Genomic DNA, 27,650 nt, shown 5'->3' with positions numbered 1-27,650 from the left:
AAACAGCATATACTGCATGACTATTTGGTGCAATTGTCATACTTGTCCTGTCAGATCTGTGGGGAGACAGCCACATACTTAAACACAACTTGGTCAAGTTAGTTGGTGAATTTACTCCAGAGCAGGTCTGGGTTTAATTCAGGGCTTGGGGATTTTATTTTCAATGAACACTGAAAGGCGCAAGTGCTTTGAACAGCTGTACCCTAGTACATTCTTTCTACAGTCACTTTGAACCAATACTTTAAAATATGCCTTGCTATTAACTTGAACAGGAGGTTAGCCAGGCACCTGTGAAGAAAAAGGCATTCTCTGTTTCTGCCTATTGCAAATTCTTCTACAGTTTGGCTTGTCTAAGCTAAGCCTGTAGACCTGAGCCCCATCTTGGAATTATTTAGCCCAGTTCAAGGTTACAATGGCACTTCCCTGTAGGGCTTGTTTATCTGCTTGATTTTGTTGTCTGTCCACACAATGAAAGTTCTTAGCTACATGGAAAAGCTTCAGAGCTCCCTGGGTATGACAGTGAATGGAATGACAGGACTGCTGGATTCAAGGTCCAGGGCAGTAAGGAAACATTCGATGGCTGCTTCGTTTTTCCCCTGAGCTTGCAAGACCTCTCCAAGGCTGTTCCAGGCAATGTGACTGGTGGTCTGGATCCGGATAGCATCTCTGAGGACTTTCTGGGCCAGTTCCCTCCGCCCAAGTCTGCTCAGCACCAGGCCCTGTCAACAAACAAGTGATGAGCAGTTAACAACAGCACAGAAGAGAGGAAGAAATTAAGTACACCAAGCTCCCACCAAGCTGCCCTATGACTGCAGGCACAGGAATCCTATGGAGGAGGCATCTCCACCTATTTCTGAAGAATAGAAGTGATCAGTTGTTAAGTTCTGTGTTTTTTGATAGTGATGCACAATTTAAAAAGTAATGCTGAAAATAATTTTTTTTTAAAGCAGATTCAGATTCAGCTCTGCAAGTGCTCCTGCTGCGTGCTACTGGGAGAGTGTTTACTGGTACTATACAGAAGAAAGGTTACAGGCCCTTTAAGCATCCCTCTCTCCTTACCCAGAAAATATACACAGGTTTGACTACAGCCAGAATTCATTCCTGCACAACTGCAACACCCAGCTGAGGCTGAGGTAAAGTCTCTCATCTCCTACATCCTGACCACACTGAGATCTTTCTTCTCATCAAAGAGGGGGCAGAGGGATGTGGTCTCCTTCCCAGCCTTCTACAGGCAGGCTGTATGTAATAGCATGGGATGTAACAGCTCTGTCCTCTTGCACTTCAATTTAGATCCTACAGCAGTGTGGGGGAGTAGAAGGATGCAGGAACCTTGTTTAAAAAGTTGTCCTTAGGGTAAGAAAAGACACAAGTGGGTGTAACCATCTGGAAGGAACAGGAGGGGGAGGATAAAAGAAGTGTGAGGAAGAACATGTTTTCCTATAGGGCTCTCATGGATGTGTCTGAACCCACAAAGCACTAATGAGCCAGGCTCCCTGTTAATTACACAGCTGTCAATCACACCAAGCCCAGATGGTCTTTGCCCCAGATATGGGCTTTGCAGGCCACAACATATCCATGGCATTTCTCTGGTTCCTCCTGAAGGTGCACACGCCAGGATGAACCTTCCACCAGCTTCATCCAGGTGTGGCCTCTGGAAGAAGCAACCAGCACTGCCATGTCACCTGCCAAGCTCTGCATGGCTTCTGCCCCACACTGACCCATGGAAATGCTGGCAAAATGAGAAGACTGCCTGACTTCATGCTTTTCCTGGGACAATGTAGTAGGTGGATGCACATATGTAAAGAAAAGCATTAGCTTTATCTTTAATCCATCTAATTGCCTTTAGTGCATATGAAAAAGACGTAAGAAACCTGAAATCTCTCACAACTAGAACCGAAGTAAATTTCTGATGAACGAATGGTGATGCTTTTAGAAATAGTGAAGATTTTTCCTCTGTTTTGTTTTGTTTGGTTTTACGAAAATACCATCAAACACAGGGTACATCAGCATCCTTAAGGACAGTGGTAGTACCTACAGAAACACATTAAGTTCCCTGAGAGAAAAAATAAGAAACACCCATTTAATCAAATATTGGTGATGCTATGAAAAGCTTCGCTGACTCTTTCTTGCCCATAACCTTGACCTGAATAATCAACTCAATATCAAATCTGATCCTTTAGAGATGCAGTGGGGGTGGAACAGAGGTTCCCTCGTGGGAGAGGCTGGTTCCCCTGGAGGTGGCTGCCTGGAGATGACTGCAGGCACATAATGACAGACTGGAAGGTATTTGTGCAATTATAATTTGAGTCACTTTCTTGACAGGGATAATGCAGCATAGAAAGGGCAAGTAGTGTGGCCATAGCAAATCTGTTGCTGAGCCAAGAACAGACAGGAGCTATCTCAGCTCAAGTTTGCCCTTGACCACAAACCCACTCTTCCTAAAATCTCTTCCTCCTGTGCTGATCAAGTAGAGTCAATTGTGCTCTCTGGTGATCCGGGACCCAGTGCTGTCCTCACCCTGACACTATGCAGCATCGAGCCTCTCAGTGCTCTCAGAGGGCTGCTGGCCCAGGAGGCACAGGGGCCAGTGAGCCCGTGCAGCTGCTGTCTGTCATCCCTCTCCAACGAGGAGGGGAATTCCCTGCCTGGCTGACATCTTGCGCCTCTCAACAATGCCGCAGAGAAATCCACCTCATTGTAAACTGCTTGGGCAGCACAGCTCCCCTGCATGCCCCAGTACCCTTGCTGGTCAAGACCCAGAGCCTTGTGTGGCTTCCCTGCCATGGCTCCCCAGTGCTTGCTGTGCCTGTGCTTGAGGCCCAGGAGGAGCACTGTGTTCTGCACGCCCAGCTGCAGTGCCCAGCAGGGGCAGATGCCCACCAGGAAACGCAGCTCACATGAAAATGTCTTCCTTAGTATTCAGTGCTTTCAAGCTTGCCAGTTTAGCTGAGAAAACATCTGTGAACCCTCAGAGAGAGTTATTCCAGGCTCCCCAAAGCCAGGGGAAGGTCTCCTGTTGATGCTTGCAATATAATGTACAAGTGAAAAACTGCTGTGTTTTTGGAGGAAACATTTGCTAAAGGAGTTTGGGATTTTCACCTCCTCCTTGCTTACATGCACAACTGCTGGTGCCAAATGCTGCCCAGGTCCATGGCCCTTCCCAGGCATGTCACCATCCTGCTTCCCCCTTCTGATAAGGAAAAGCCTCCGGCCCTCTTCCCGCACACACGCCTGGACTTCCATGCAGTGTGGGCACATGATACTGGGCTCTAAGCCTCAGCCCAAGTGTAGGTTGGGGTTTGGCCAACCCAGGTCTGCCAACACTCCCCAGCCCCAGCACAGAGACCTACTCCTTTGCCCAGAGTGAGCTGTGACAGATGGTGTCAGTCTTTTAGTAAGGCTTAACTGAAGCAGCACAAATATGCTGCTGACATTTAAAGGACAGGTTGAACATCATCAATTCTGTGTGCAGGAGTTTCTGGTTTAGTATTTTCTCTCTCCTCTCCTCCCCACACCACTCCTTGCAAACCACAAGCATTTTGAGAGCTGGAGGCTGCACAAACCTCAAGCCTCAGGAAGGCACAGCATCGAACACTTGAGTTTTTGCTTCTCTGCGGTATTTGCACTTTAGAGCTTCTCCTTGCTACTGAATTTCTAATTTCCCCATGGAGTCTGGCTTGCTATAAACAATGCTTGCATGTTGTTGCTATGTAGGTCCAGTTGGAATCTGCCTACAGTGCAAAAGAAAAAAAAATTATCTAAATTCAGAAAGCCACCCACTGAAGGGCAATTTGCATTTTTATCTGGAAGATTTTTTTAAAAAAAGATTTTTCTAATGTAAGTTCAGCTCCTGAGTTTCTATGGAAACTCATCTATTTCGTGTACATGCATAATTTCATAAAGTCAGATCTCAGGAAGATGAGCAATTAGTATAAATACAAGCAGGAATATGATTAAGGGTTTCATCCTCTTATTCCTGAAGATGGAGGGTAGGACTGGGTTTTGTTGTCTTTCCTCAGTTTCTCTTTGTCTTTTTGCCAAAACAATGCAGAAACTGGTACACAAGTAGTCTGACTCCTCCGCTACCTCCTGGCTAGCACTGGCACTTCTGGTTCTGCCCAGTGATTTTCCTCCCAAAGATGACAAGTACCTCTAAGTATGGTCCTCTCTGTCAATGGTGTTGGTACTGAGTCAGACTCTAAGAAGCAATGGGAACAGGCTTATTTTTAAACTCAAGTAAATTATGAATAGTAAAAAAAATCCCAAACCAACTCAAAAGGTGAGTGGGAATAATTTTTCCTTCAAACTCCTATGGGCAGACCAGCTCCTTGTCAGCCACCCACAGGCATTTCATGACCCACTTGCACCAACACAGCTGCACAATGCTGGGATGTGAATACTCACTCACTCACTCAAGAAGGTCTGAGGGTAACCTCTGCAAATGAATTTAATTTCTTCTTAAGGTCTGAAGATGTACCTTGGGTCTTGTAAATAGAGGCAGAGTGATGAGGGCAGAGTACAAGCTAGACTGTAAAAGACAGCACTGAGAGATCTGGCAGAAACTCAGCTGAGGTGAAGGGCTGTGAGACCAGGACAGTCTAGCAGGGTATGAAGGCTGAGAGGGGGCAGCAAAACTGGTCTGCTGATTTTGTGTGGCTTATGCTGACAGCTGGACTCCTGAATTGATGGTTTTTAATTTCAAGGAATAGAGGGTGCCTATGGGAAGCCTTATCAAAGGTATTTTTGACCTCATGTGCATGCAAAACAAACAAAACCTAAACCACTTCTTTGGTGACATGGACTCCCTTGCCTTCAGTGATGAGATACTTAGTAATTGATACTTGAGTGAGGCTATTTTTGTTTTAGAATAGGAGAGCCATATTTCAATTTAAGTTAGATGAGGAAAAAAAAATACTTATTTTCAATTTTCACTAATAAAGAAAGTGAGCATAAGCCACACTTGAAGTCTCACTTTTAGAAGGTTGTGAAATTTCTACGTGTGGCTTTATTTCCTTAAGAGTTTGACAAAAGCTCTTCAAATGTTAGCTCATAAAATTCCCAGAAAATAGTGCAGGAAAGACGTTATGGAAGACAAAATAAGCCTCACATACTGGAATTTATTTTTAGTAATGACTATCAAAACTTCCTCTGCAAATGTTTAGTTCAAACAACTGATGAGCTGCGGGGAGTTGTCTCTTTCCAAACAGGTGGCACAGATTAGCTTGTTCTTTCTTTTAGGTCTTGTATTGGAAAGAGATGTCCAGAAAAACATTTCATTTCATTCCTGGAAGGTTGCTTTTTCTTATATTTGCAAGGTCATCTCATTTTTGGAGAATTTGTATAGGTGGACTAAACTCTATCCTTTACAAATGGATTTTAATAATCACATTAAATGCAAATTCTCACTGTCTTTGCATGAGACTCTAATTCCAAAGTGAGGTTGTCTCTGATGCTCATCTCTATTTAGTAGAGCATTTCTGCCTATTATTGTCTGAATACCCCCATAAGTTTCCAGAATTAATCAGACTTTGCTGCTGGGCTTCCTTAAGTGCATTATTTAATTAATTTCAAGGTAAATGCAGTATCCTTACTGTCTATTCCAATCTTTAATGTGGACATATCACTTGTTGTTAGTAGGAGGGTAATCAGCAGCTGGCAAAAGCAGGACATGCTGCAGAAAAGTGATCGTTCAGAAGTGTGCTTATTCAGCAGAACCCTACAAAAAGCCTTTCAAGATGCATTTGGTATTTTGGTGGTAACACTCTCATGTAACAGAAAAATCCGCACTGCTACAGGGCAGCACACGCCTCTGTAGTTATTTAGGAATCAGAATAAGTTGTAAGCAAAATCTGTTGCATACGCCATGAAATATCAGTGTTCTTCTGGAAAATGGCAAAGATTAACCCTGAAAGTCCTTGGTCTCCTAGAATAAAGAAAGACATGTAAGTAGCCAATTGCTCTGTGATTCTTTCCCCCTACATTCACAATCTTTGCATCTCTGAAGAGCCAGGATTATTTTTTTTTTTAGCTGTGAGCAGTGAAATGAGTTTTTGTTGCACTGTCACTTACTTAGCCATGCAGTGCCTGGCAGTGTGGGGATAGCTAATCACCCATTTTGCTGATTCAGTCCAGGTTGTGGTGAACCTGAGGTACACATTTGAACTGTTTTCTGAAAAGACACTGCAGGAGTACAGGGAGCAATCAGGGTCCTCTCACTGAACTGAGTTAGAGACTGCATCCTAATTTATTGCCCTAACAAAGGATGACTGGGATTCACTTCTGAGAGAATGCTTGTCTTTCAATGTTTCTGCTGCCTCCTTTGTTGAGAGCAGCTTTTCGTCCTCTTCATTCCCTCCCTCCATCTCCTCTGCCTAAGCTGCTGCATCCCCTGTCGTCAATGACACTGAAGTGCTGCATTTGATAAAGCAGAGGAAGGGAAGGAGAAGAAAGGGAAGACAGGCTGGGCCACTGCAAAACACAGAATATGGAAAGGAGAAATGAAGGAACAGCACTAGGGGGGAGGATGTGGGGACTGGCTGGGGAAAGCAAAAAACCTGAGATTGCATCACAATTTGTAGCACTTGTGTACTGCCTGTGGGTTTTAACTCAGTAGGCTCAGTATGGAGACTTCAGGACTGCAGGCATTTAAAGGCAGCCTAGCCTTTGCTGTTTACATTTCACTGCAGCCTCTCTGTGTGCTACAGAGGAGGGTGGGGGAAGGTAAGAAATGAGACTGCAAGGAGGTATCAGGAGAGACAGACTACCTGAGTGTGAAAACAGTGACAACTTAAGCCCACCACTGATCTGGGCACATGGATATGCTTTATCAATCATAGTGAGGTAGTGCTTGCAGGGAGAGGAGAAAAAACAAAAGAAAGAAAAGACCAAAAGTGGTGAAGTCCTGGAGAGACGGACATCCCCTCCCTTAGCTTGCCAATGTGTTTTCCAAGGCAGTGAGTAATTGCAAAGGCAGCATCTCGCCCAGGCCCCCTGTGAGGCCAAGGCACTCCCTGTTTCGAAGAAGGGAAGCATTGTGCCATGCTGCACATTGCCCTCTGACCAGGCTTGCTGTCTCTATTTGAGTTCATCAAATGTTAGCAGGGATGTTTCTACCATGTTTGAAGCTTAAATGTGATAAAACATTTATTGACATAAAAAGCAAACCCTAAGGCAGAATTTCAAACCAGGAGGCTCTGATCTCTTCACAGGGAGGCTCATACAAGCTTAGGGAGAATGAAGAGTTTTTCCGCCTTGTTGGATTGTTGTCACTTAAGCTTCATGGAAAGCAGAATCGTTTGGTGCATGCTGAATATTCTCTAGACAGTTCTTCCTTTGCTGAGACCTACATGGAGATTAAGTAGAAGCAAGAAAACCTAACAGGATGCCTTCTTAAAAACGAGATTCACTTAATAAATTATAAAAAGAATTTAATATAAATAAAAAGACAATTAGGAGACAAAAGAAATAAAGCAAAGTGTTAAAATGGCTGGGTGCCCTGGTGAGTTGCCAGGAACACACCTGGTATCTTGGGAACACTCTTTTTATCCCCCCCTGCTGTGAGGGGTTAATGCATATTCAAAGCGTGTCTCCTCCCTGGTTCTGCCTTCTTAGATCATGCTTTTGCACAACTTATTCTTCTGCTGGTCAGCACTATTTTTGCTGATGAGCATTATTTTGGAGTTTGGTTTCCTTTCTCTTGCAAATGGTCATCGTTGATAACATTCTCCCCCCCCCCCCCCCCCCGTCATCCTTCCTCTGAGGGTATCTGGGCTTCCTCTCTTTCGCTGATAACAGTTTGGGCTCAGCAGCTTGGGCCCCACTGTCCTTGCCCTCTGGGGTTTCCTTGCCTTGTACCTAGGAAATTCTTTTAAGCTTAAGACTTGTTAGTAAGAAAAAAGTACATACATAGCTAAAAAGTATTTAACATAGAAGATTCATCTGCGAAAGCCAATATCACAATACAAATTTATAACAGCCTCAACCACATATCTGAGAGTAACTACATCCAGTATTTGTTTCAAAGTTTCTTTTCCTAGGGAGGGAAAGATTTCTCCCAGCCCTGATCTTAACAGTTGTCACAGTAATGTTGCAATAGAGAACATAGGAGATTCAACTACAACTCAGGCTCATGGTGTTGTCTGCAAAAATATGCACCAAAAGAAGGTCTCAAACTAATAATAAGTAACAATTTAGAATGCATAATTTATAACATAAGGTCCCAATTCTGCTATACATTATACTGGCTTCCCTGACAGAAAGCCTTGTTGAAATTAGTGAGATTTGGCCTGAATATATCCAAGTATCTCAAAATCTGTGCAGAATTGAAACTGATAACCATCAGCAAAGGGAGAAAAGGCATGTAACACACATGCAGGATGTTGAAGAGCTGCAGGTAACCTGCTGGCTAAAGCACTCAACTAGAAAGCTGTAGCTGTGCTCCATTGGCAGGGACAGAGTCAAGGGACAAGCTTTGGGAAGCAGAAGTCCTGGGTTTAAGCATTCTCAGGCTAAGGAGGCTTGAGAACTTGCCTCTCTGGTGCTCAGGGAGTAACTTTTAGCAAATTATTTCAAGAGGGCAGGGCAGCTGTTATGCACCCTCATTGCCCCAGGGGGGTCAAAACTCTGCCTTTATTTTGATAGTAAGCAGGTGCCTATGTTTTGTTGCACCTAACAAGATGTTGCTGCAGATAGCTGGGAAATGTCTAGGCTTGAGAACTGAACACCAAATTAACCTAAGTGTCCACAGTGTGCTGTGGCTGAGGAATAGGGAATTACTGTTTTCTTAGGTATCTCTCCAGTGCCAATGCTGGATCCTTCCCCAGTTTTTAATGCAGTGCTTTGCAACAAATGAGCGGCTGATGCACACATTTCCCATGCATGTTATCTTCCCCTCTGCTTAGAGAGTACATCTTGTCTGAATGTGTGAGTCTCACAGGTTCTCACAGACAACAGCTTCAGCTCTGCTGAGGGTCTCTGAGCCTCAGTCCCACAGAATTTATGGCCAGAGTAAGTGTTGCATTTAGTATGGCACTGGGAAGAGGCACAGTGCAGAGAAGACACACTGACAGAAGCATACAGCATGCCAATGTAGATTACAGCAGATGTCTTCTGAAAGGAGAGCCGAGGTATTTAAAATATCTTAATTTGCTTAGTTTTCCACTACTGGCAGTCTCTGGGATAGCATGTGATTAATGATATCCTCCACACAACTACAGCCAGAGCCTCCGCATGCAGTACAGCAGCTGAGCGCTAAGCTTACCTCAGCTGCTGGGAAACACAGTGAGCTGGGCAGGAACACACTGCTGTGGTCCAGCCAGTGCCTCTGATCCCACAAGGAGTATGTGCTTCCTTATTGTTTCTTAACACAGAATCTCTCCTAAATCAGGAACCTCTATGTACAAAGAGATTTTGCTGAATTATAGTTTGCATTTTCTGTTACATGCTCAAGAGAGAACAAATGAAGAAGCTTCTTGAGAAGGTAAAGACTCGACAAATACTGCACATAACATCAGCATAAATGGAAGCTCCAGCAACACTGGAGAGCTGTTTTCATCACTGGAGTGATGTTTTCATGCCTCCCATTTGTTTGGCAAGAAGGGACTTCTGCTTCCTTCTCTTGACTGTGGCCAGCTTGGTGTGCATCGGGACAGCTTGCTGAAAACCTGGAAGTCTCACTAGTTCCCACGTCCCTGTTTGTGCAGCTGTGTCTTATGTACCAGGAGGCAGCACACTCTGCTCTAGTGCTACACACCTTTATTTACTGTATTACTACAGCCTATAACTCTGTCCTGTCCTGCAATAACAAGCAGCCTAAACAGCACAGAATTTAGACTAATTATAACCAGTTTCCTTGTTTATGAAAAATAGTTTTTGAAGGTTGAAGTATAAAGGGGATCGTCATTCCACCCCTTCTCCTTTCTAACAGCTCCCTGAGCACTTTCTGAAACACAATTAATGAGTTCAGCTGCAGACCAACCTGACTACTATAATTTCTGGGCTTTAATTTGATCTTGGAGCAAAGCTCAATAGAAGGACAATACTGCTTAGTAAAACTGGAGTGGTATCTTGAGGCCTGTGTATAGGAAACCATGACTAAAGCTAGTAATCACCTGGAAGATCACGGTGGAGCTCAGTTGAGAAGCATCTGCTGCAGGTTAAGATCAGGCCAAAGAGAATGTCTTTCAACCTGGATGCAAGTTTTATTCTTCAGAGATAACTGAACCATCCCAGGATTGCCATGGGTTTAAGAAATGTATTGGGTTCTTCTCTTATAAGGTGTTACACACACTTTGGAGATCAGAGAAGAGCTGGGGAGTTCTGTCTTGCAGGATTTTACTGTGGTTTCTAATGTTATATAAACGGGGCCTGAATAATGTGATAATTAGCACCTCAGGGACATGGAGGATAACTTACCATAACAGAGGAAAGCAAGTGATTTGCATAGATAAACAGGAGTACAGATTCCTTGTACAGAATACAGAAACGGGGATAATCCACCTCTGAGAAGCAGAGCACCAGCCCTCCCGCCAATGGACTCAAATCTGCACTGTGCACTGGATCAGATTTGCTCCTTCCAGTGACCCCAAATGCCTCAGCAGGCCCTGTATTTCCTTGATACGGGAACTGCGCAGCTCCCCCAAGAGAAGAAATGGCTACTCAGAGTGTCTAAGATGGCTTTGGTGTCAGGGAATTACTTATCACCTTGTGATGGCTTCACTGTCTCCACTGGATGGAGGAAGGAAGCCTGGTAACTGCAGAGGAGGAGAACGGGCAACAAACCAGCAAAACAAGTCTGTCAGCTCCTAACTGGTGCTCAGGAGCCCTGATCCTGCTGCACTGCCAGGGATTTGCTCCGATTGCTGGGCTACAGAAGCTGCCAGCTAACTACTGGATTTGCTGGGAGGATGGCAGTGGGGGAGGGCGGTTTCTGTAGCGAGCAGAAATGAGAAGAACAAAGTGTTTGCAATTCCTTGGACAGTGAGTGAGCTGACACACAAACTCATTAATGTGAACATCCAAAATGCTCATTTCTCCTCGGGGAGCCAGTGACTAGAGGCAAAGCCAAGTTCTCCCCCTCAAGCTCAGCTGCTTCAACACAAAAATTTGAGTTAAGAGGCTGCTCTAAGGATTGCTTTTCCCCAGGGAGAGCTTAGAGTAGTTATTTTGAGATATCTGAAGCACAGGAACATTCCTGGGATTCTGCAATAAGCTTCAGAGTTGGGAAAACAGAATTTGCTAACCAGCATGATTTGCAAGGAGACTACCAATCATCTATAAAAGACAGATGTTGCCCTGGAAGGACTGTTGTCCTTCTTGGTGAAGATGCAAAAGGAATGTGCTGGACAGGCATCATATCCATGAGGTATTCTCTTTGAGTCAGATTAGAATTAGTTTTTGGTGCTCTCCAGCCCAACCCATAAACCACCTGTGTGAGATTGCAGGGTACTGCTGTTGCACTGACAGGCAGAAGGCAGCTGTCCTGATTTCCCTCTGCATGACTGGGGATGACCCCTACCACCACAGCATTACATACAGGGAGCTGCAATCACCTGCCGGGGAATTCCAGTGGAGAGCACCTGCCCACATGGCTGATGGTCCATCAGCAAGTGCTGCACTGCTGATGTGCCATTTTTGGAAGGAGGTGTAACTAGCTATGTCACCCTGCAGAGCAGGCTGAAAATAGGATTGCACTCACAGTGCCATGTGGCTCAGTGGTATGTCAGGACATGTATTTTTAGGAAATTCCTCCTTTGGGCAGAAAGGGTGAAGAGCTTGGCTTGGTTTGCAGGCTGCTGACTTTGCCCAGATCTTTCATTCTAGAGTGTGGGAACACGTCACTCACCAGTTGGTCTGTGGAGGCTGCTAGAGCCTGGATACAATGCTAGTCCTGGTTACCTCCTGATCAGGGTGGCTGTGAAAGGGTAAAAGATGACTGATCTGGGGCTCTGGGGCTGTGCTTTTCTGTGTTCCAATGCATGCACACTTGCTGTCTCTTTGCTGGTGCTTTCAGAGAGGGAACTGACCTCCAATAGAGCAGTGATAAAGAAAAAAGGAAGATCAATGTCTTGGAAAGACGATAAAAATGTACCTTTCAGAATGAATGTGTGAGGGGAATAAAGAGCTCAGAGAATATATCTCATGCAGAGAAGAAACAGAGAGAGAAAGAGAGAAGCAGATGGTAAGTAGGTAATTTACCTCTGGTGAGATACTTTCTGGGTACAGTATAATGAAAAAATGCAGTACATCTCCTGATGCACAGACAGTGCTGTGAAAAGGACATTGCAAGGCAGTGCTGGACTCAATATCAGTGTCTGACAGACACTTGCTGACTTCCTCTTTTACCCAGAACATCATTCCTATCAGGCAGCATGTGTTCAGCTCCAGCATCTGGGTTGTGATTTTTTGGCAGCTGCACAAAATCTCTGCCTGCTAATCTCATGTCTGCTCCCAGAGACCTCTGCCTGTTAGCAAATGTTTCAAAATCACACTGCCAGACACAGCACATCATTCTACAATCCTACCTCAGGCAGAAATCCTCATGCAAGCTCTCCTTTTAACTTCAGTGGGCTGCAGAAGGGAAAGGCTAGAGGACAGGCCTTTAGGTAACAGGTGGAAATATACATTTAGGTCATGGCTTGCACTGAATTTCTTGCAGCACTAATGTGAAACAGCTATTTCCCCCCTGAATTATCTGAATAATACTATTTTGTCTGTGATATTCTAAGAAGATTTATTTTAAGATATGTTTCATGCTTCAGCTGCACAGAGAGAATCTGTAAACTTTGTTCTCTGGAATGTCTTCATGTGAAATTGTTCTTCCCACCTTTAAAATTCTTCCCTTCCCTTCTCTTGCTTCTTAGCAGTCCCAGATAAGCAATACTACCAATATGATGTGTGCATACTCTATATCACTCCACAGTTGAAACAGTTCCTTAGTAAACAAAATGCAGAAATACAGCCTCCTCATCTATCTTGGGTAAGAGATCTACCCACAGAAATAACTGCAATTTTTAATTCTGCACAGGGAGAAAGGGCCTAAACTTCCACATAAATCATCTGTTGTTATATTTCACGATCTGATTTTCCTTGGCATGAACCTAGGCAATGAGGCTGTGCTTCTGGTGGAAAGGACAACATCTCCTGGAGATGAATCAAGCTACTTGATTATGGTATTTCTAAAATTGCAAACAAAAGAGACAATCAGTGCTTTTTGATGTGGACATCTGTCAGCAGAGGAACAACTGCTAATTGTCATATAATGAGCACACCAGACACTTCCACAGCAGTCGTCTTTCTAGAAGTCAAGCATGAAAAAAACCATTACTCATCCAAGCACCAAGCATATTTTGTCTGAATCTGGCTGCATTTCTGCAATGGTTTAAAACTTCAAAGTGATACAATGCTTTTTTATAGACAGACACTTGAGATCAAAATACATAGCCAAAATATAGCAATCAGTAATGGTTTCTGTTGGCATGTGGTTATCTAGCTTTATATTCTAATATTTGTATTTTAGTTTTAGAAGCAATGTAGGTGTAGTGAGAAAAGGTGCAGGTATCTCACATAAATACAAGCACGTCGGATTTGTAGAAAACTGGTTCAGCAGCAGAACTGTTCAGTTGCACTTCATTCAGAGAAGTCCTTGTTCCCACAGAAGCACCATAGGAGCTGTCAGTTTGGCAGCTACATGGCTCTACATGAACTCTGAGCAATGTTAAAGCTGTACAATGCTGTCTAAAAGCAATGTGTGGGGAGGAATAGATAATTATCTTTGTATGAGAGGATGATTGACTCTAGACAGCCTGCCAGCTATAGAATCCATACACATAATTTCCTAAAGCCTCCGTCATGGGGTGACTTTACCTTTAAGGTGGTTTTGAGAGCTAAGGAAGTTGAAGTTGCTGGGGACTGATGGGAGTCTTTTCTCCTGACCAATTAGTGGTCATTACTGGGAATTGACAGCCATTTTAACCATTGAAAAGGGAGATCAACTTGTGAACCCTACCTTAAGATGTAAAGTGAGGGCACTTTAGTTCTCTTTGTTTTCCTGGCTGTGAAAGTTAACAGAGCTCCGGCTGGCCTCCGGTTCTCTGCCCGGCCGAGCGGGGGCTGGGCTGGGCCTGCCGCGTCTCCCTGCCGGGAGATGGGGCCTGCGGGGGGCTTGCCCCGGCTCTGGCCGGGCCAGGCTGGTTCCTGGCTAAGCTGCAGGTTTTGCCGTGATGGAATTCACCAGAGACTGCCGAGTAAAGAAAGGAAAAAAGTTCTGGACCTGCGGCAGGCTGAGACAGTGACTACACTCTCCAGAGCAGCTATGAGGAATCTTCCATTGCAGACAACTCCAGCTCCTGCTCCGGCAGAGGTCACAGAACCATCTACAAAAGCCTGGGCAAGATTTTAACCTTTTCATTACCCAGATGAGACTTGCAGATTAATCTTTTTATCCAGAGAGGAAAAAAGAGAGTGATCAACATGAAAAGAGACTTAAAAACTACCAGTGACAGGAAAGAAAAGAAGCTTCAGAAAAGGTAGAGAATAAGGAGATGTTTTAATTAAGATGAAATATTTTTCTGTTAAAGCTATGGAGATGGACAATAAAGTCCTGAAAGAACTCCTTTAATTCATGATAGAGTATGTAGGGAGGAATGGAGTGTTCAAAGTGTAGATTTTGAGTAAAAAGTAGAGTAATTGTGATACAGTGAAGTGCTAGAAGATTTGAAGCCTTGGGAGGCAATGGAAAAAAAACCTGTTTTCTAGTGAAGCTCACAGAGACAGATGAAGAAGACTTTTGCCTTTGAATAACTCATCCTTAAAATGCCATCCCTAAACTCATGGCCCATACACACCTCAGAGTGATGTGAAATGGGAGGAGTGAGCTCTGATAACAGCAGTTCTGGGCAGCTGACATCAGGGCAATACAAAACTATAACAGAAGTAGTTTTCTTGTGAGAAACTCCATAAATTAACAGAAAAAGACTTCTGTTTCTCTACAAAGACTGATGAAAAGACTGTAACAGGAATTGGGACTGTTTTAACCACCAAAGTTCCAAAGTTTTTGTCTCTGTTGTTATGTGAACAAGAAAATGGTGGGTAGTGGGGGATAAAAAGGGTTTTTTCTGGAAGTTTATTCTGGTGTTCTTATTATTGTAGTTTGTTAATAAACTTTCTTTATTCCTTTTAAGTTTTATGCCTGTTTTGCTCTTGTTCTAATCCATATCTCACAACAAGAAATAACTAATTTTTTAGTTACTGGTTTAAAACCACGACAGCCTCCCTTGCAGGCATGGGCTCATCAGCCCATCACTTAATTGAACAGAATGGAAAAAATAGTTCCTCTCCAGGAACAACTAGTAAGGGGGGATCTTCTGATGACTGAACCAGATTTGAACCAACCAAGAAGTTCTTTGGAGTATCTCTTGTTTATATGGCACCCAAGCTGCCTGCACTACAGACCAGCTATTTTGGTGGTTACATAGTTTGGCAGTGATGGCAGCATCATTTGGTAATGATGGATACAATACTTGGAACAGATTTTCTTCTGAGCTGCCAGAGAACTGCTTGATCATCAGTTAAGTAGGCAATATCAATCTCTCATGCTTTTCAGCAATATAGTAATAGTAAAAAACTTGACTGCCTGAACATAACAAGCCCTGTAACTGCTGCAAACACACAGAACCATACATAGAAGATACCATTTTAGCACGTCCTAAGGAAGAAAAACAAAATAACAAACATTATGAAGTTTTTTTTTACCAGTACAGAGTGAACTGAACACTTACAGAGCAATAAAACCTTTAGCACTATATCCATTCTCTGGTCTAGTAAAGTGCTTTCATTTTAATGAGGTTCATCTGCTGTTGTCCCAGGAGAAATGGCCATTGGTATATTAAGTGAACCAGCCTGCATCTTTGAGGTGCCCAGGGAGGTGATGTGGAAAAGACCCACAGTGTCTGGGGAGTAGGGGAGGCAGAAAATGAGGAGAGGGGCATCTTCAGTTGCTGTTCTGTCAAAGGCTCAACCAAACAGCCTCCAGCAACAGCAGCCCCTGATGGGGATGATGCACTTGTAAAACATTTACATTTTCAGCAGGATGTTTCTAATTAAACTCAATTGGTTTGCACACCTGCTGGGAGTGACTGATCTGCACCTCATCTCCCACTTCTACTTGAGCACAGAGGATGCAACTGCTGAGGCTACCACACAGCAGTGTGCTCCTTTTGTGCACTGACAGTAATTGAAAAAATGGATGGCAACAGCCTGTTTTGGTTTTGCTACCATTCTAGGAAGTGCTTCCTTTTCATTTTCCTTTTCCTTTCCTTTCCCCTCCAGTGCATCAGTGGTTTTACAGCCCTTTTGTAAGAGTGGATGACTGAAAGGGCTCTGTGTAGTTTCCTGACTGTATGATATGAGGATTGATGCAGGTATTAAACCCCTCAGGTCCAAGGTCAGGTACAGATCCTGACTACAGTCAGATCACAAGGTTGGTACTGAAGCATACCATGATTGGTAGTGCAAGACAGAACAGCCAGCTGTCACTAAACACTTCTTAATCTGTTTTATGAGCACAGCCTGACTCCAACATTTTAAGAGAGCGTTATACTGTGTTATACTGTGAGGCATTTATGGTTTTGCCCAGAAAGGTCTGAAACAACCAAACCTTCAGAGAAAGCTTCTAAAACTGTGTGGACATTCAGCAGGACTTCTGGCTTATCGCTGTTGTCCTATGCTCCCTTTCTGCATATGTTTAGGGAGCCAGCAGTTGTCAGTGAGATGTAAGAACTCAAAAGATAAATACCTTAAAAGAATACTTGAATGTAATGGTCTTGTTTTATTGTGGCATTGCCCTGCTGTGAAATGAGAAAAATGCGTTCACTGTGCTGAGGCAGCAGGTCAGCATCCCAAATGTTCTCCCCTCCAACAAGCTCACTGGGTCAGAATAATTCTGTTTTGAATTGTACAGGACAATCTCCTGGGTAACACGCTTCACAGCAATGCTTGGGGGGAACATGCCCTTGAATGCAAGGCAGTCAATGAGATTTATAATTACTGTATTTTATAACCTCATTCATTCAGGCAGGGAAGGATACTGCTGAAGGAAGCTCAAACAAGAGGAATCATCCATCTGCAGCTACATAAGTGTTGATAATGTGATTTGAATCCCAGATGGCAGAAGGTGCTCTTTTGTCCACTGTGCTGTCCAGAGTCACACAAAAAATGCACACATTAGTTTTAAACTCAGGTGGCTGTAGTATGTGGAACTCTACCTACACAGCTACCCTCCCCCAGAGAAGGGGATGTAATATCCACTCTGTATCACTGAAATCTTCTGACTGCATTAAGCAAAGCCTTGGCTCAAGGCCAGGTTCCAGCTGTCCTTGAAGTGATAATGACCACTTCTCCCCCAGGGTGCTAGGCGCAGGCAGAATCCAGCTGCATTTTCACACATGTACATATAAATTGTCTGAACATGGTGCTGTTAATGCTTCTGGGATGGCAAACTGAACCTATAGATGTCTCATCAACAGTGAGCCCCATGCAGAATGCAGATTTTATTTCTGGAAAAGACTGGAGGTAAAAAAAAAATAAAATCTCCTGGTACAGTTTATCTGATGTTTTGTTTTTTAATGTCCTTGATACATAACAGCATGCTATCATCTCTAAAGATTAAAAACAATCCCTTCTTATTGCTCTGCTGGGTATTTTCAAAGAAATTAATGCACAGATAAAAACAAATAAAAACAATGCCCAGTGGCTCTGAAGAGATCCTGGGCCTCCAGTTTCAAGTAGTCTGGAGATAATTTTAAACAAACACAGACCTACTAAATCCTTAGCTACAGCTCCAGTGAGAACATGCAGGCAAAACTTCAGTAGCTTTCACAGGGTGAGGCTGGTTGAGGATTTTCAACATCATCTCCATTTTGTGGTTTTTAGGGTGTAGCTTAAGATCTAGAGTGTATCACCTGAAACACTGGATTTTCATTATTTCTTAATCTGGAGCTTCAAGTTAAATAATAACACCTTTGTTCAGGCTTGGTTTAAACAAAAAAATCAGAGTAACCAGATTGGTTTTCATGATATTGAAGTCTGGGGTTTTTTGATGGACTATGACAAGGGTAGAGAAAGTCACCCTCAACATTAGTGCAGTACTGGGGCCCAAAATGAGTGAATTAAACACAGTGTAAACTGAGAGGGCCTTGGGCACTGATGAACAGTTCAGTTCGCTTCAGTTAACATGTCTTTTGCTTTTACCCACTTGGCTTCATTATTCTGAGGATCTGGCCCAGTACAAGAATGAAAGCTCCTATTCTGCTTCCAACGTTTGCTGCTGGCTATCTCTGACGGACAGTTGGAGGAATTTCTTAAGGAGTAATCTATGTGACTGCAGTCAGTTTCACTGACTGCAGTATTTCCACTGCTGCACTTAGGAAAGTCTGAAATAGGCTTTTTTCTTTTTCTTATTCCTGCTTCTGCACTGGCCTTGCTCAGAGTGGAAAGCACCTTGACAAGGTATACTTGAGGGGTTAGTTTTTAATGGCTGGGCAAAATCATTCACAAGACCACCTGTGAAGCAAAATAACTCCAAATGGAACTAGCATAAGATACTTGGGCCAAACACGCGAAGTTGAGTATGTGAATATTTATTTAGGGGTGTTTGTGGTATGGAGGATAACAGAGAAAATGCTGAACATGAAAGCATGCTCTCTTGATGATAAGCAGCCCCACAATGCAGTGTATCACAATACACAGAAAAGAGGACACAGCAGGTCATGTTCAGATGATACCTGCTGCAGACTTTCATTGCATTTTCAGAAAACTTCATTTATTTCCAAATTAACTTTATACCTGCTATGCACTGCCCACATACTTTACTGCAGTTGAAATTCCTTTGCCTTTAAGTCTGTATGCTGTCTGAGTGTTGAAACCCCCCTCATATTTTTGGACAGTGATATAAAAAAATCCTCCCATGGCTTTCTCTCACCGTCTTTAAGGCATTACACTGGTTGCTTATCAGTGTCTGTTAACCTTGGCCATCCCCTGTGCTTTGCTGTGATGCCAGTGCTGCTGACCACACTGCTGTTAGTTGGCTGCTTGTGGTGCAAAAGCACTACCCAGCAGCATTTAAGATGTACAGCACTGCAAAGAGGCAGGTACTTTCAAGGCTTCTTTATCTCTTCTACTTTGAATGAGGATTTCTGGAAGCACTTTGGTTTGGGAGAGTTACTTTTATCTTGCCCCTGGTATACCTCTTACAGTTTTCCCAGCATACTGTGGGAATTGTGGAAGCATCAGATTCTTGTGTTGCATACAGTGAGGGACAGCAATGCTCAAGCATGGTTATTTAGGCTTGTCAAAGCTCTATGCAGCAGTCCTAGTCACCTGGGGAAGGGGATGCCATCCACACTCACAGCTGTTTCTCTTAACTCCCATCCTTGAGAAAAACATCTCAAGCCTAGGTAAGTGTTAAAGGCATGCTATAGACTTTTCTTCCTTGCCCCAAGCACTGGGATATTCTGCTATAAGTACCTAAAAGCCATCATAATTCCTTTTAATTTTAAAGATTTCACCTTTTACCATCTATGGTATCTGAGCAAAGGAAGCCTCTCCTAAAGGAAGCTCTCTTCTAATAGGAGATGGGGAGAAGCAGTCCTGGTTCTTTTCAAACTGTGACAGGCTCTATGACCACTGAGATGGGAAAAGTTGGCAAATCATCTAGTTCAAAGTATGCAAAAATAGCAGGGCTGCAATTCCAACAAAGCTGCTTTTCTGTCCTTGTTCGATGACAGCTTGTGAGAGTGAAAATGAGTAATGCAAGACTATCAAGACTTAATCTATTGTAGAATTTTAGTTGTATGAATTTGATTTGATGACGTATATATCATGACTTGTCACTGCTGCTGCACTGACACTACAGTATGTGAGCATTCTTATTCCAGAGATTAGCTGCATTGATAAAATCACTTAGTACAGCCGATCAAGCTAAAAATAAATATATAAAAAACAGGCTGTCTTTTGGCTCAAGGATCTCACATGCGCATCATTTTTACTTTGTGATGCTGCTCTTTTCAATGCTTCTGTTTTATATTTTCTGGCTTGGGAAAGCTAATTTAAAAAAATGGGTTGGTTGCAAACTACTTCCTTTGATTTTTCTTCCTTCACTATTCAAAGTAAGACATAAATTTAAATGATATATGCTTCAATTTAGTCTGATTTGCTGTGTCAGCCAGCAAATAATATTTAATATAGAATTTCTCAGAGAACATAAAATCTACGAGCTATGAAAGTTTTCTATTCACTGGTGACTATAGTGAAGTTTAAAAAAGAATTTCAAGTTGCAGAAATGTGAAATTAACACCTAATCTCAAATACTTTACAATAATTTATCATTAGTGGAAAGTAGTCCCGGACTTTCAAGGTTGCTTGGTCAACATATTTGTTGTATTCCAGGAATAGCAAAGGAATGCTAAGGTGAGTGTTTCTGCTCCTGAAGTCTGGAATTCTCCAGGGCTGGTGCATTTTACTGGTCTATCTCTACATTTATTTACTTTTCTTGCTCTGAAGGCAAGACAGTTTTCAGGCAAACAAGATACCAAACAGTCCATGAATGCAGTGCCAACGATACTGCAGGAAATTTTGCTCTTAATATGCATGAAATATGTGCAGAATCTCTTAACTCTCACTGAAGTCACAAGGAGAACTGGTATCTGCTTGTACTGGAGAAGCCTGTCCTAAACTATCCTCGTGTAAATAATCTCAGTTCAGAAAATATTTAAATGCTGTGGGATATGATTGTGTGTTAGCAAATCTATAAATTCTCCTACAACATCAAGCTTTGAGCCTCACAATGCAGTAAGAGATTATACAGGACTTTAGAAATGCTTCACTGTGGCTTTTGTTTAATGTGACCTAACTTAATTTGTCTATGTTAGTCACTCCTGTGCTCTGCTGAGCTGCAAGTGACAGCCTCAAAGAAAATACCTCTGCTGGCGAGTCTACCACAAAAATTATTATAACAAGTAATTATATGAAGTACAGTGACATCTTCAGAAGCTTTATATATTTTGCCAGATGCAAGGGAATAATACTGCTTTCAATCCTATTAGAAGTGCCAAACCTGCTCACCATTAGCTGCTTTGGGAAACACTGGCCAGGGGAGTATTTACATAAAGATGAAGCTAATCTTTCTCCAGGTTTTAAAAAAATGCCACCATCTCAGAGCAGCTTGAGGATTTATTTTAGATACAATTCATAGTTTGTCCTTCACTACCAATTTGGTTTAGCCAGGTTGGTATGTTATGCCAAATGTGCTGAACAAGTGCTGTATTTCACTTTGCAAGGCAAGAGAGGCAATGGGGGAGACCTGTACATTAGGGAGAGGTTTGACTGTCTGAATGATGGTGATAATAGGGTTGAGTGTTTAGGGTGAGAGTTAGGGAGAAGGCCAGCATGGCAGATACCCTGGTGGGAGTCTGTTACGGATCCAATCAGGGTGAAGAGGCAGACAGAATATTCGATAAGTGACTGGAAGATTAAGTCTTACAATCACTAGCCCTCGTTCTCGTGGGAGACTTCAACTTACCAGATGTCCACTGGAAATACAACACAGCAGAGAGGAAGCAGTCTAGGAGTTCCTGCAGTAAGATTCCTGGGGTTATTCAGGCTGTAGAAATGGAGGCTCAGATAAGACCTTATCACTCTCAACAACTACCTGAAAGAAGGATGTAGCCAGGTGTCTCTTCTCCTGAGTAACAAGCGATAGGACAAGAAAAGTGGCATCAGGTTGAGTTTGGGTCAGATACTAGGAAGAAATTCTTTGATGAAAGGGTTGCCAAGCATTGGAAGAGGCTGCCCAGAGAAGTAGTGGAGTCATCATCCCTGGATATTTATATATATATTTATATTTATTTATATTTTTATATATTTAAAATATGTGTGAATGTAGCACTCAGGGACAGGGTTTTGTGGTGGACTTGGCATTTCTGGGGTAATGGTTGGACACTGATATCAGAGGTATTTTCAAACCTAAATTCTCCCTCTTTAGTGCTGGTTCAGTTCATGTTTAATGCAGGTGTTAAAAATCTGCAAGACACAGACTGACTTGACAGGTTGAGGAGAAGAAGAGGGACCTGTTGCCTGTAATACAAGGAGAGACAGAGACCATAAGAATAAGCTTACCACTGAACAGCAACAGGATGTGCTAATATATTGAACAGCGGCTTCTCCTGACCCTCAGGGTTAACAGGCCCAGACACATGAGAGCCAAAGCAAGTCTGAGACTGGCAGTCTCCCAGTGTCTTAGTATTCAGGTTACATGGTGAGGTTTTGGTAGTGTGGGGGCTAAAGGAGTGGCTAAGTTCAACTCACCACACTCCATTTCAGGTACCCAGCACTTCCCTCACTCAGCCTCCCACTCCACTCACTTCATGATCACTAACTGCTTACAAAGCTTTACTCTTTCAACAAATGAGACTCCTCCCTCCTTCCCTCACCTGGCTAGTTCTGCAAGGAAAGTCTTTGGAATTTGGCTCATACTTTCTTAGTTTTCTCTATCCTGGGGAACAGCCCACTTCCCAGACAGCCTTGTGGACCTGTCCCCTTTCCAAAGCACCAGACCCCACTCAAGTTTTCTCAGGACATGCAGAAGATGCTCCTCCCATTTAGGGTTTCATAACCAAATTTGAGCCTGCTAAAATCAGCTGACACTATGCTTCACATAGCTCTGATGTACACAAATATGTATGTGTACACAGAGACACATACAATGATACAATATAAGTTATTTATTGGAAAAGGCAGGAAACTTAGTAACTGCAGATGAGGAGAAGGCAGAAATGCTTAATGCCTTCTTTGCCTCAGTCTTTAGTGGGAAAGCAACTTGCCTTCAGGACAGCTGTCCTCCTGGGTTGGTAGATGGTGTCAAGGAGCAGAATGGTCCCCATTATCCAGGAGGAGGCAGTCAAGAGAGCTGCTGAGCCACTTGGATGTTCATAAATCTATGGAACCAGATGGGATCCATCCCAGGGTGATGAGGGAGCTGGCAGATGAGCTTGTGAAGCCGCTCTCTATCATTTACCAGCAATCCTGGCTCACTGGTGAGGTTCCAGATGACTGGAAGCTGGCCAATGTGACACCCATTCATAAAAAGGGTGGGAAGGAGGATCCTGCTAATTATAGGCCAGTCAGCCTGACCTCAGTACCTGGTAAGGTTATGGAACAGTTTACACTGAGTGTCATCACGCAGAACTTACAGGATGGCCAGGGCATCAGACCCAGCCAGCATGGGTTTAGGAGGGGTAGGTCGTGTTTGACCACCCTGATCTCCTTTTATGACCAGGTGACCCGCCTGGTGGATGCAGGAAAGGCTGTGGATATTGAAGTACCTGGACTTCAGCAAGGCCTTTGACACTGTCTCCCACAGCACACTCCTGGAAAAGCTGGCAGCCCATGGCTTGGACTTTTTTGTCCAAGGAGCACTCTTTGCTGGGTTCAGAACTGGCTGGATGACTGGGCCCAGAGAGTGGTGGTGAACAGTGCTGCATCCAGCTGGGGGCCAGTTACCAGTGGTGTCCCTCAGGGGTCTGTGCTAGGGCCTGTTCTGTTCAATATTTTTATTGATGACATGGATGAGGGTATTGAGTCTTTCATTAGTAAATTTGCAGACGACACTAAGCTGGGAGTGTCAACACTAAGCTGAGAGTCAATCTATTGGAAGGGAGGAGGGCTCTGCAGAGAGATCTGGAACATTTAGATGAATGAGCAAAGTCCAGTGGGATGAAGTTTAATAAGTCCAAGTGCTGAGTCCTGCATTTTGGCCACAACAACCCCCTGTGACATTATAGGCTGGGGACGGTGTGGCTGGACAGTGCCCAGGTGGAAAGGGACCTGGGGGTACTGGTGACAGCCAGCTGAACATGAGCCAGCAGTGTGCCATGGTGGCCAAGAAGGCCAATGGCATCCTAGCCTGGATCAGGAATCCCAGCAGGAGCAGGGAGGTCATTCTTCCCCTATACTCAGCACTGGTGAGGCTGCACCTTGAGTGCTGTGTCCCGTTCTGGGCCCCTCAGTTCAGGAAGGACGTTGAGACACTTGAGCATGTCCAGAGGAGGGCAACAAGGCCGGTGAGGGGATTGGAACACGATCCCTTTGAGGAACTACTGAGGGAGCTGGGGTTGTTTAGTCTGAAGAAAAGGAGACTCAGAGGTGACCTTATCACTCTCTACAACTTCCTGAAAGGTGGCTGTAGTCAGGTGGGGGTTGGTCTCTTTCACCAGTCAATAGCTGACAGAATGAGAGGACAGTCTCAAGCTGCACCAAGGGAAATTTAGGTTGGACGTCAGGAAAAAGTTCTTCACAGAAAGAGTGATAAAGTACTCAAATGGTCTACCTGGAGAGGTGGTGGAGTCACCATCCCTGGATGTGTTTAAAAAAAGACTGCATCTGGCACTTGGTGCCATGGTTTAGTTGAGGTGTTAGGGCATGGGTTGGACTCGATCTTGAAGGTCTCTTCCAACCTATGGAATTCTGTGATTCTGTGATTACGGCCCTGCTATAGGCCACAGAGGATGACAGAACCATTCCAACAGCCCACCTGTTTATGAACAAACAACAAAAGCATAAAATCACATTAGGGAACCTACCAAAAGTGTCTTCCTCCACCAGCTTTCCAATGACTAGTGAATTCCCAAAATGCCTAACTTGTAAAAAAAAATCCCAAACCTAAGCATTGTGTGGTTTCCAGTAGGAACAGCACTGTGATTACTGAGATATTCAGTCATGATACCAATACCATACCTCAGAGATGACAGTTTTGTATCCTATTTAAGCATTGAACAAATTTAATTTTCTACTTATTATCATTGTAAAGGGTTTTTTTTGCTGTAAGTGGTCATTATGTGTGATTTGCCTCTGACCCTTAACAACACAGGTCTTGTTTCTCATTTCTGTGCCCCAGTCTCCCTGCAGCTTTAGGAGGAACTGCATTTGCTGAATAGTCACATTTTGCACATGGGATTTAACACCCTCATGCATTGTACAGGCTGGACATTGTACAGGCAGTACTGGGGAGAAGTAGCTCTGCAGAAAAGGACTTGGGGATGCTGGCAGACAAGAGTGAGCACAAGCCAGCACAGCACCATGCAGTGCCCAAGGCTAATGGCTTAATGTGCTGAATTAGGTAATGTACCACAGCAGACTGAAATTAGATATTTCTTTCTATTTCGTTCACATCTGGAGTGTTCTCACCAGTTCTGGGTTCCTCAGTGACAAAATGATGATGACAAACTGGAGAAGGATGGGTGAAGGGCCACTGAGATGGCAGGGGAGCCATGGTATTATGAAGAATTTGGCAGAGGAACATTCATTTAGCCTTTCCCTCTCCAGGCTAAGGAAAGATTCAAATGCCATCTTCAGCTATCTAATTGGTGACTGAAAAAAAGATAGGACCAAACTTTTCTGAGAGGTGCTCAGCTGCAACAGATTAAGGTTACGACAAGGAAAATTCTGGTTGAGCAGCTATTAAGAAAAAATTCTTCACAAGTAGTATGCAGCATCAGAACTTGTGCCTAGACAGGTGGTGGGATAGCCATCCTTGGAGATACTCAAAGCTCAGCTGGACTAAGCCCTTAGCTACCTATATCAAATACAGATATTTGAAGCTGACCCCAACTGTGAGCAGGAGGTGGGACCAGATGACCTCCACTGGAAAGGTCCTTTCTCACCTGAATTCTTCCATGATTCTAATGTGCCTCATGACATGTGTGCTAGGATATTAAGAGCACTTAATATATCATCATTGGTGTCTGGTATCAGCAGCACTTTCATCAGCTGGAATACTGCCGAGCTGACTCAAATACTGTACATCTTGTCTAAATGCAATTAAAAAAAGGCACATGGCAGTTTCTGTGTATCTCAATTAGTCTTGTATTATGCACAGACATTCAAAATTAGCTGAGCTGGGGGTCTGTTCCCCACTCAGTTCAGCTTATGTGGAGCTTGCCTAGTTCATTGTAAATCTTACTAAGGCTCACAAAGTAAGGTTTTCCTTCAGAGTCACATTAACCACAGTTTAGATTTTGAGGGATCAGAGCAAAGTTCACACAGTGCAACCTAACGAATAATACCCTAAAAGACTGATGTTCCTGCATAAAGTAATGACTTTCATATTTTTCATATTCTGTGCTGCCTAGGTGTGTAGTTTAGAGCTTCCTATTAAGTGTTAGTGAGCTGTCTTCACAGAGTAGGTAGACAAAACAGTTCCTTTTCTAGCTTGATACCAAGAATAATAGTTACAAGTTTCAAGCCTGAACGGTGGACTGAAGAGAGAAAACATGAAGGATGTGACTTCATTACCTGAAGCTGTAATTGGACAATTAACCCAAATATGTAGATGGACCAAAACTTATAAAAAATATGAGACCTCATGACCAGTCATCCATTTTGTGACCATTTTTAGGTCCATTTTGGGTGTACCCCTGGCTAGGCTCTTGTACTGCCCAAGGTGTATCCTTTAAGGCCTTTAAATAAATACCTACTTTATTCTTAATTCTGTCTAGCCTCTGCTCTAGGTCAGCTTTTTCACGGCATCAAAGCAGCAAACTTCACACAGAGCTCCACAGACCCGCCTCTTTTATTGCTCTGCTCTTAGGATGAAAGAAGAGCGACAGGGCAGTGATGTCTCTCCACACTGGTATCTATTATTGTAGTAAGTGCTAGCTCCTATCAGCCCTGTAATCTTGTTTGGGAAGTTCTGCTACAGCATTTACATTCTTATCTTTGTTTAGTCAATGCTGGAAATAAAAGCATAAACAAATAATCTCCACTGCACAGCTTCGCAGTACTGAGATGCTGCCATTTGTGTTCCAGTTGATTTTTATTTGCAGTCTCTTATGCTGGTGACAGTCTTGGAAAGCAGGTACAGCCTGGTAAGCGATGCAACTGAAAACTGATGTTTTTATGAGTCTGCCCTTTTTACTCAGATGAATGCTGAATACGTGAACACAAGCAAAGGGAGAACTGGGCTAATTATGAAAATATCAAAGCAGTAATTTCTCTGAAACAAGTCAATGTATTTTACCTCATTTCCTGTCTTAGGCCATGCACTAGGAGATACTCAACTGCCTCATATGATATGATTTAAAGTGGTATGTGATCTACACAAACACAGGCACCCTCTTCAATTGCACAGTCTCTCTACCTTCCCCCTACCAGGGGAAGAACAGAGGGAGATTTCCACAAGGCAATGCAGAGCAGCAGCCTAACATAAGGGGCTCTGCCCCAGTGCCGGAGAATCCCTCTCTCTGGACAACACGTAGAAAGAGTGACCAGCTCATCTATCTGAGCCAAAGGCTGAGAACCATGCCATGTGAATTCTCCCCACGTAAATCAAAATTATCACTTCAGACTCTTAGAAGCAAAGAGGAAGTACAGAAGTCCACTGTTTTGTTTATTCCTTACACAGCCAATGGCTATTTAAGTGAAGCATTACCTAGCTGACTTCCAAAAATACTAGTGATGAGGACGGACTTAGGCAAACATTTTATTTGGCAATGCCAATGAACTGCAAGACCACAAGCAACTACAAGGCACAGATGCTCCAGCCTGCTTCTGATTCAGAAGCTCCCTCTTGGTATGCTGTGCCCAATGACTGTCTCCAGTCT

General features: G+C 43.4%; 1 protein-coding gene across 4 annotated transcripts in view; it reads right to left on the bottom strand.

Annotated features, from left to right (window-relative positions):
• Positions 1–432: 432 nt before the first annotated feature.
• Positions 433–27,650, bottom strand: part of TTC7A (tetratricopeptide repeat domain 7A) — a 203,094-nt gene continuing 175,876 nt past the window's right edge. For 3 of the 4 annotated variants that reach the window (XM_058835343.1, XM_058835342.1, XM_058835341.1), the window contains one exon: positions 433–719. In XM_058835343.1, the coding sequence (XP_058691326.1) occupies positions 498–719 (222 nt within the window). In that variant the 3' untranslated portion in view covers positions 433–497. Of the gene's footprint in view, positions 720–3,563; positions 3,732–27,650 lie in introns of all 4 variants that reach the window. The other variant, XR_009277214.1, reaches the window with a different exon arrangement.

Source organism: Poecile atricapillus, chromosome 3 (genome assembly GCF_030490865.1).
Source record: "Poecile atricapillus isolate bPoeAtr1 chromosome 3, bPoeAtr1.hap1, whole genome shotgun sequence".
Taxonomy (NCBI): Eukaryota; Metazoa; Chordata; class Aves; order Passeriformes; family Paridae; genus Poecile; species Poecile atricapillus.
This window is presented reverse-complemented; position numbering and strand designations above follow the sequence as displayed.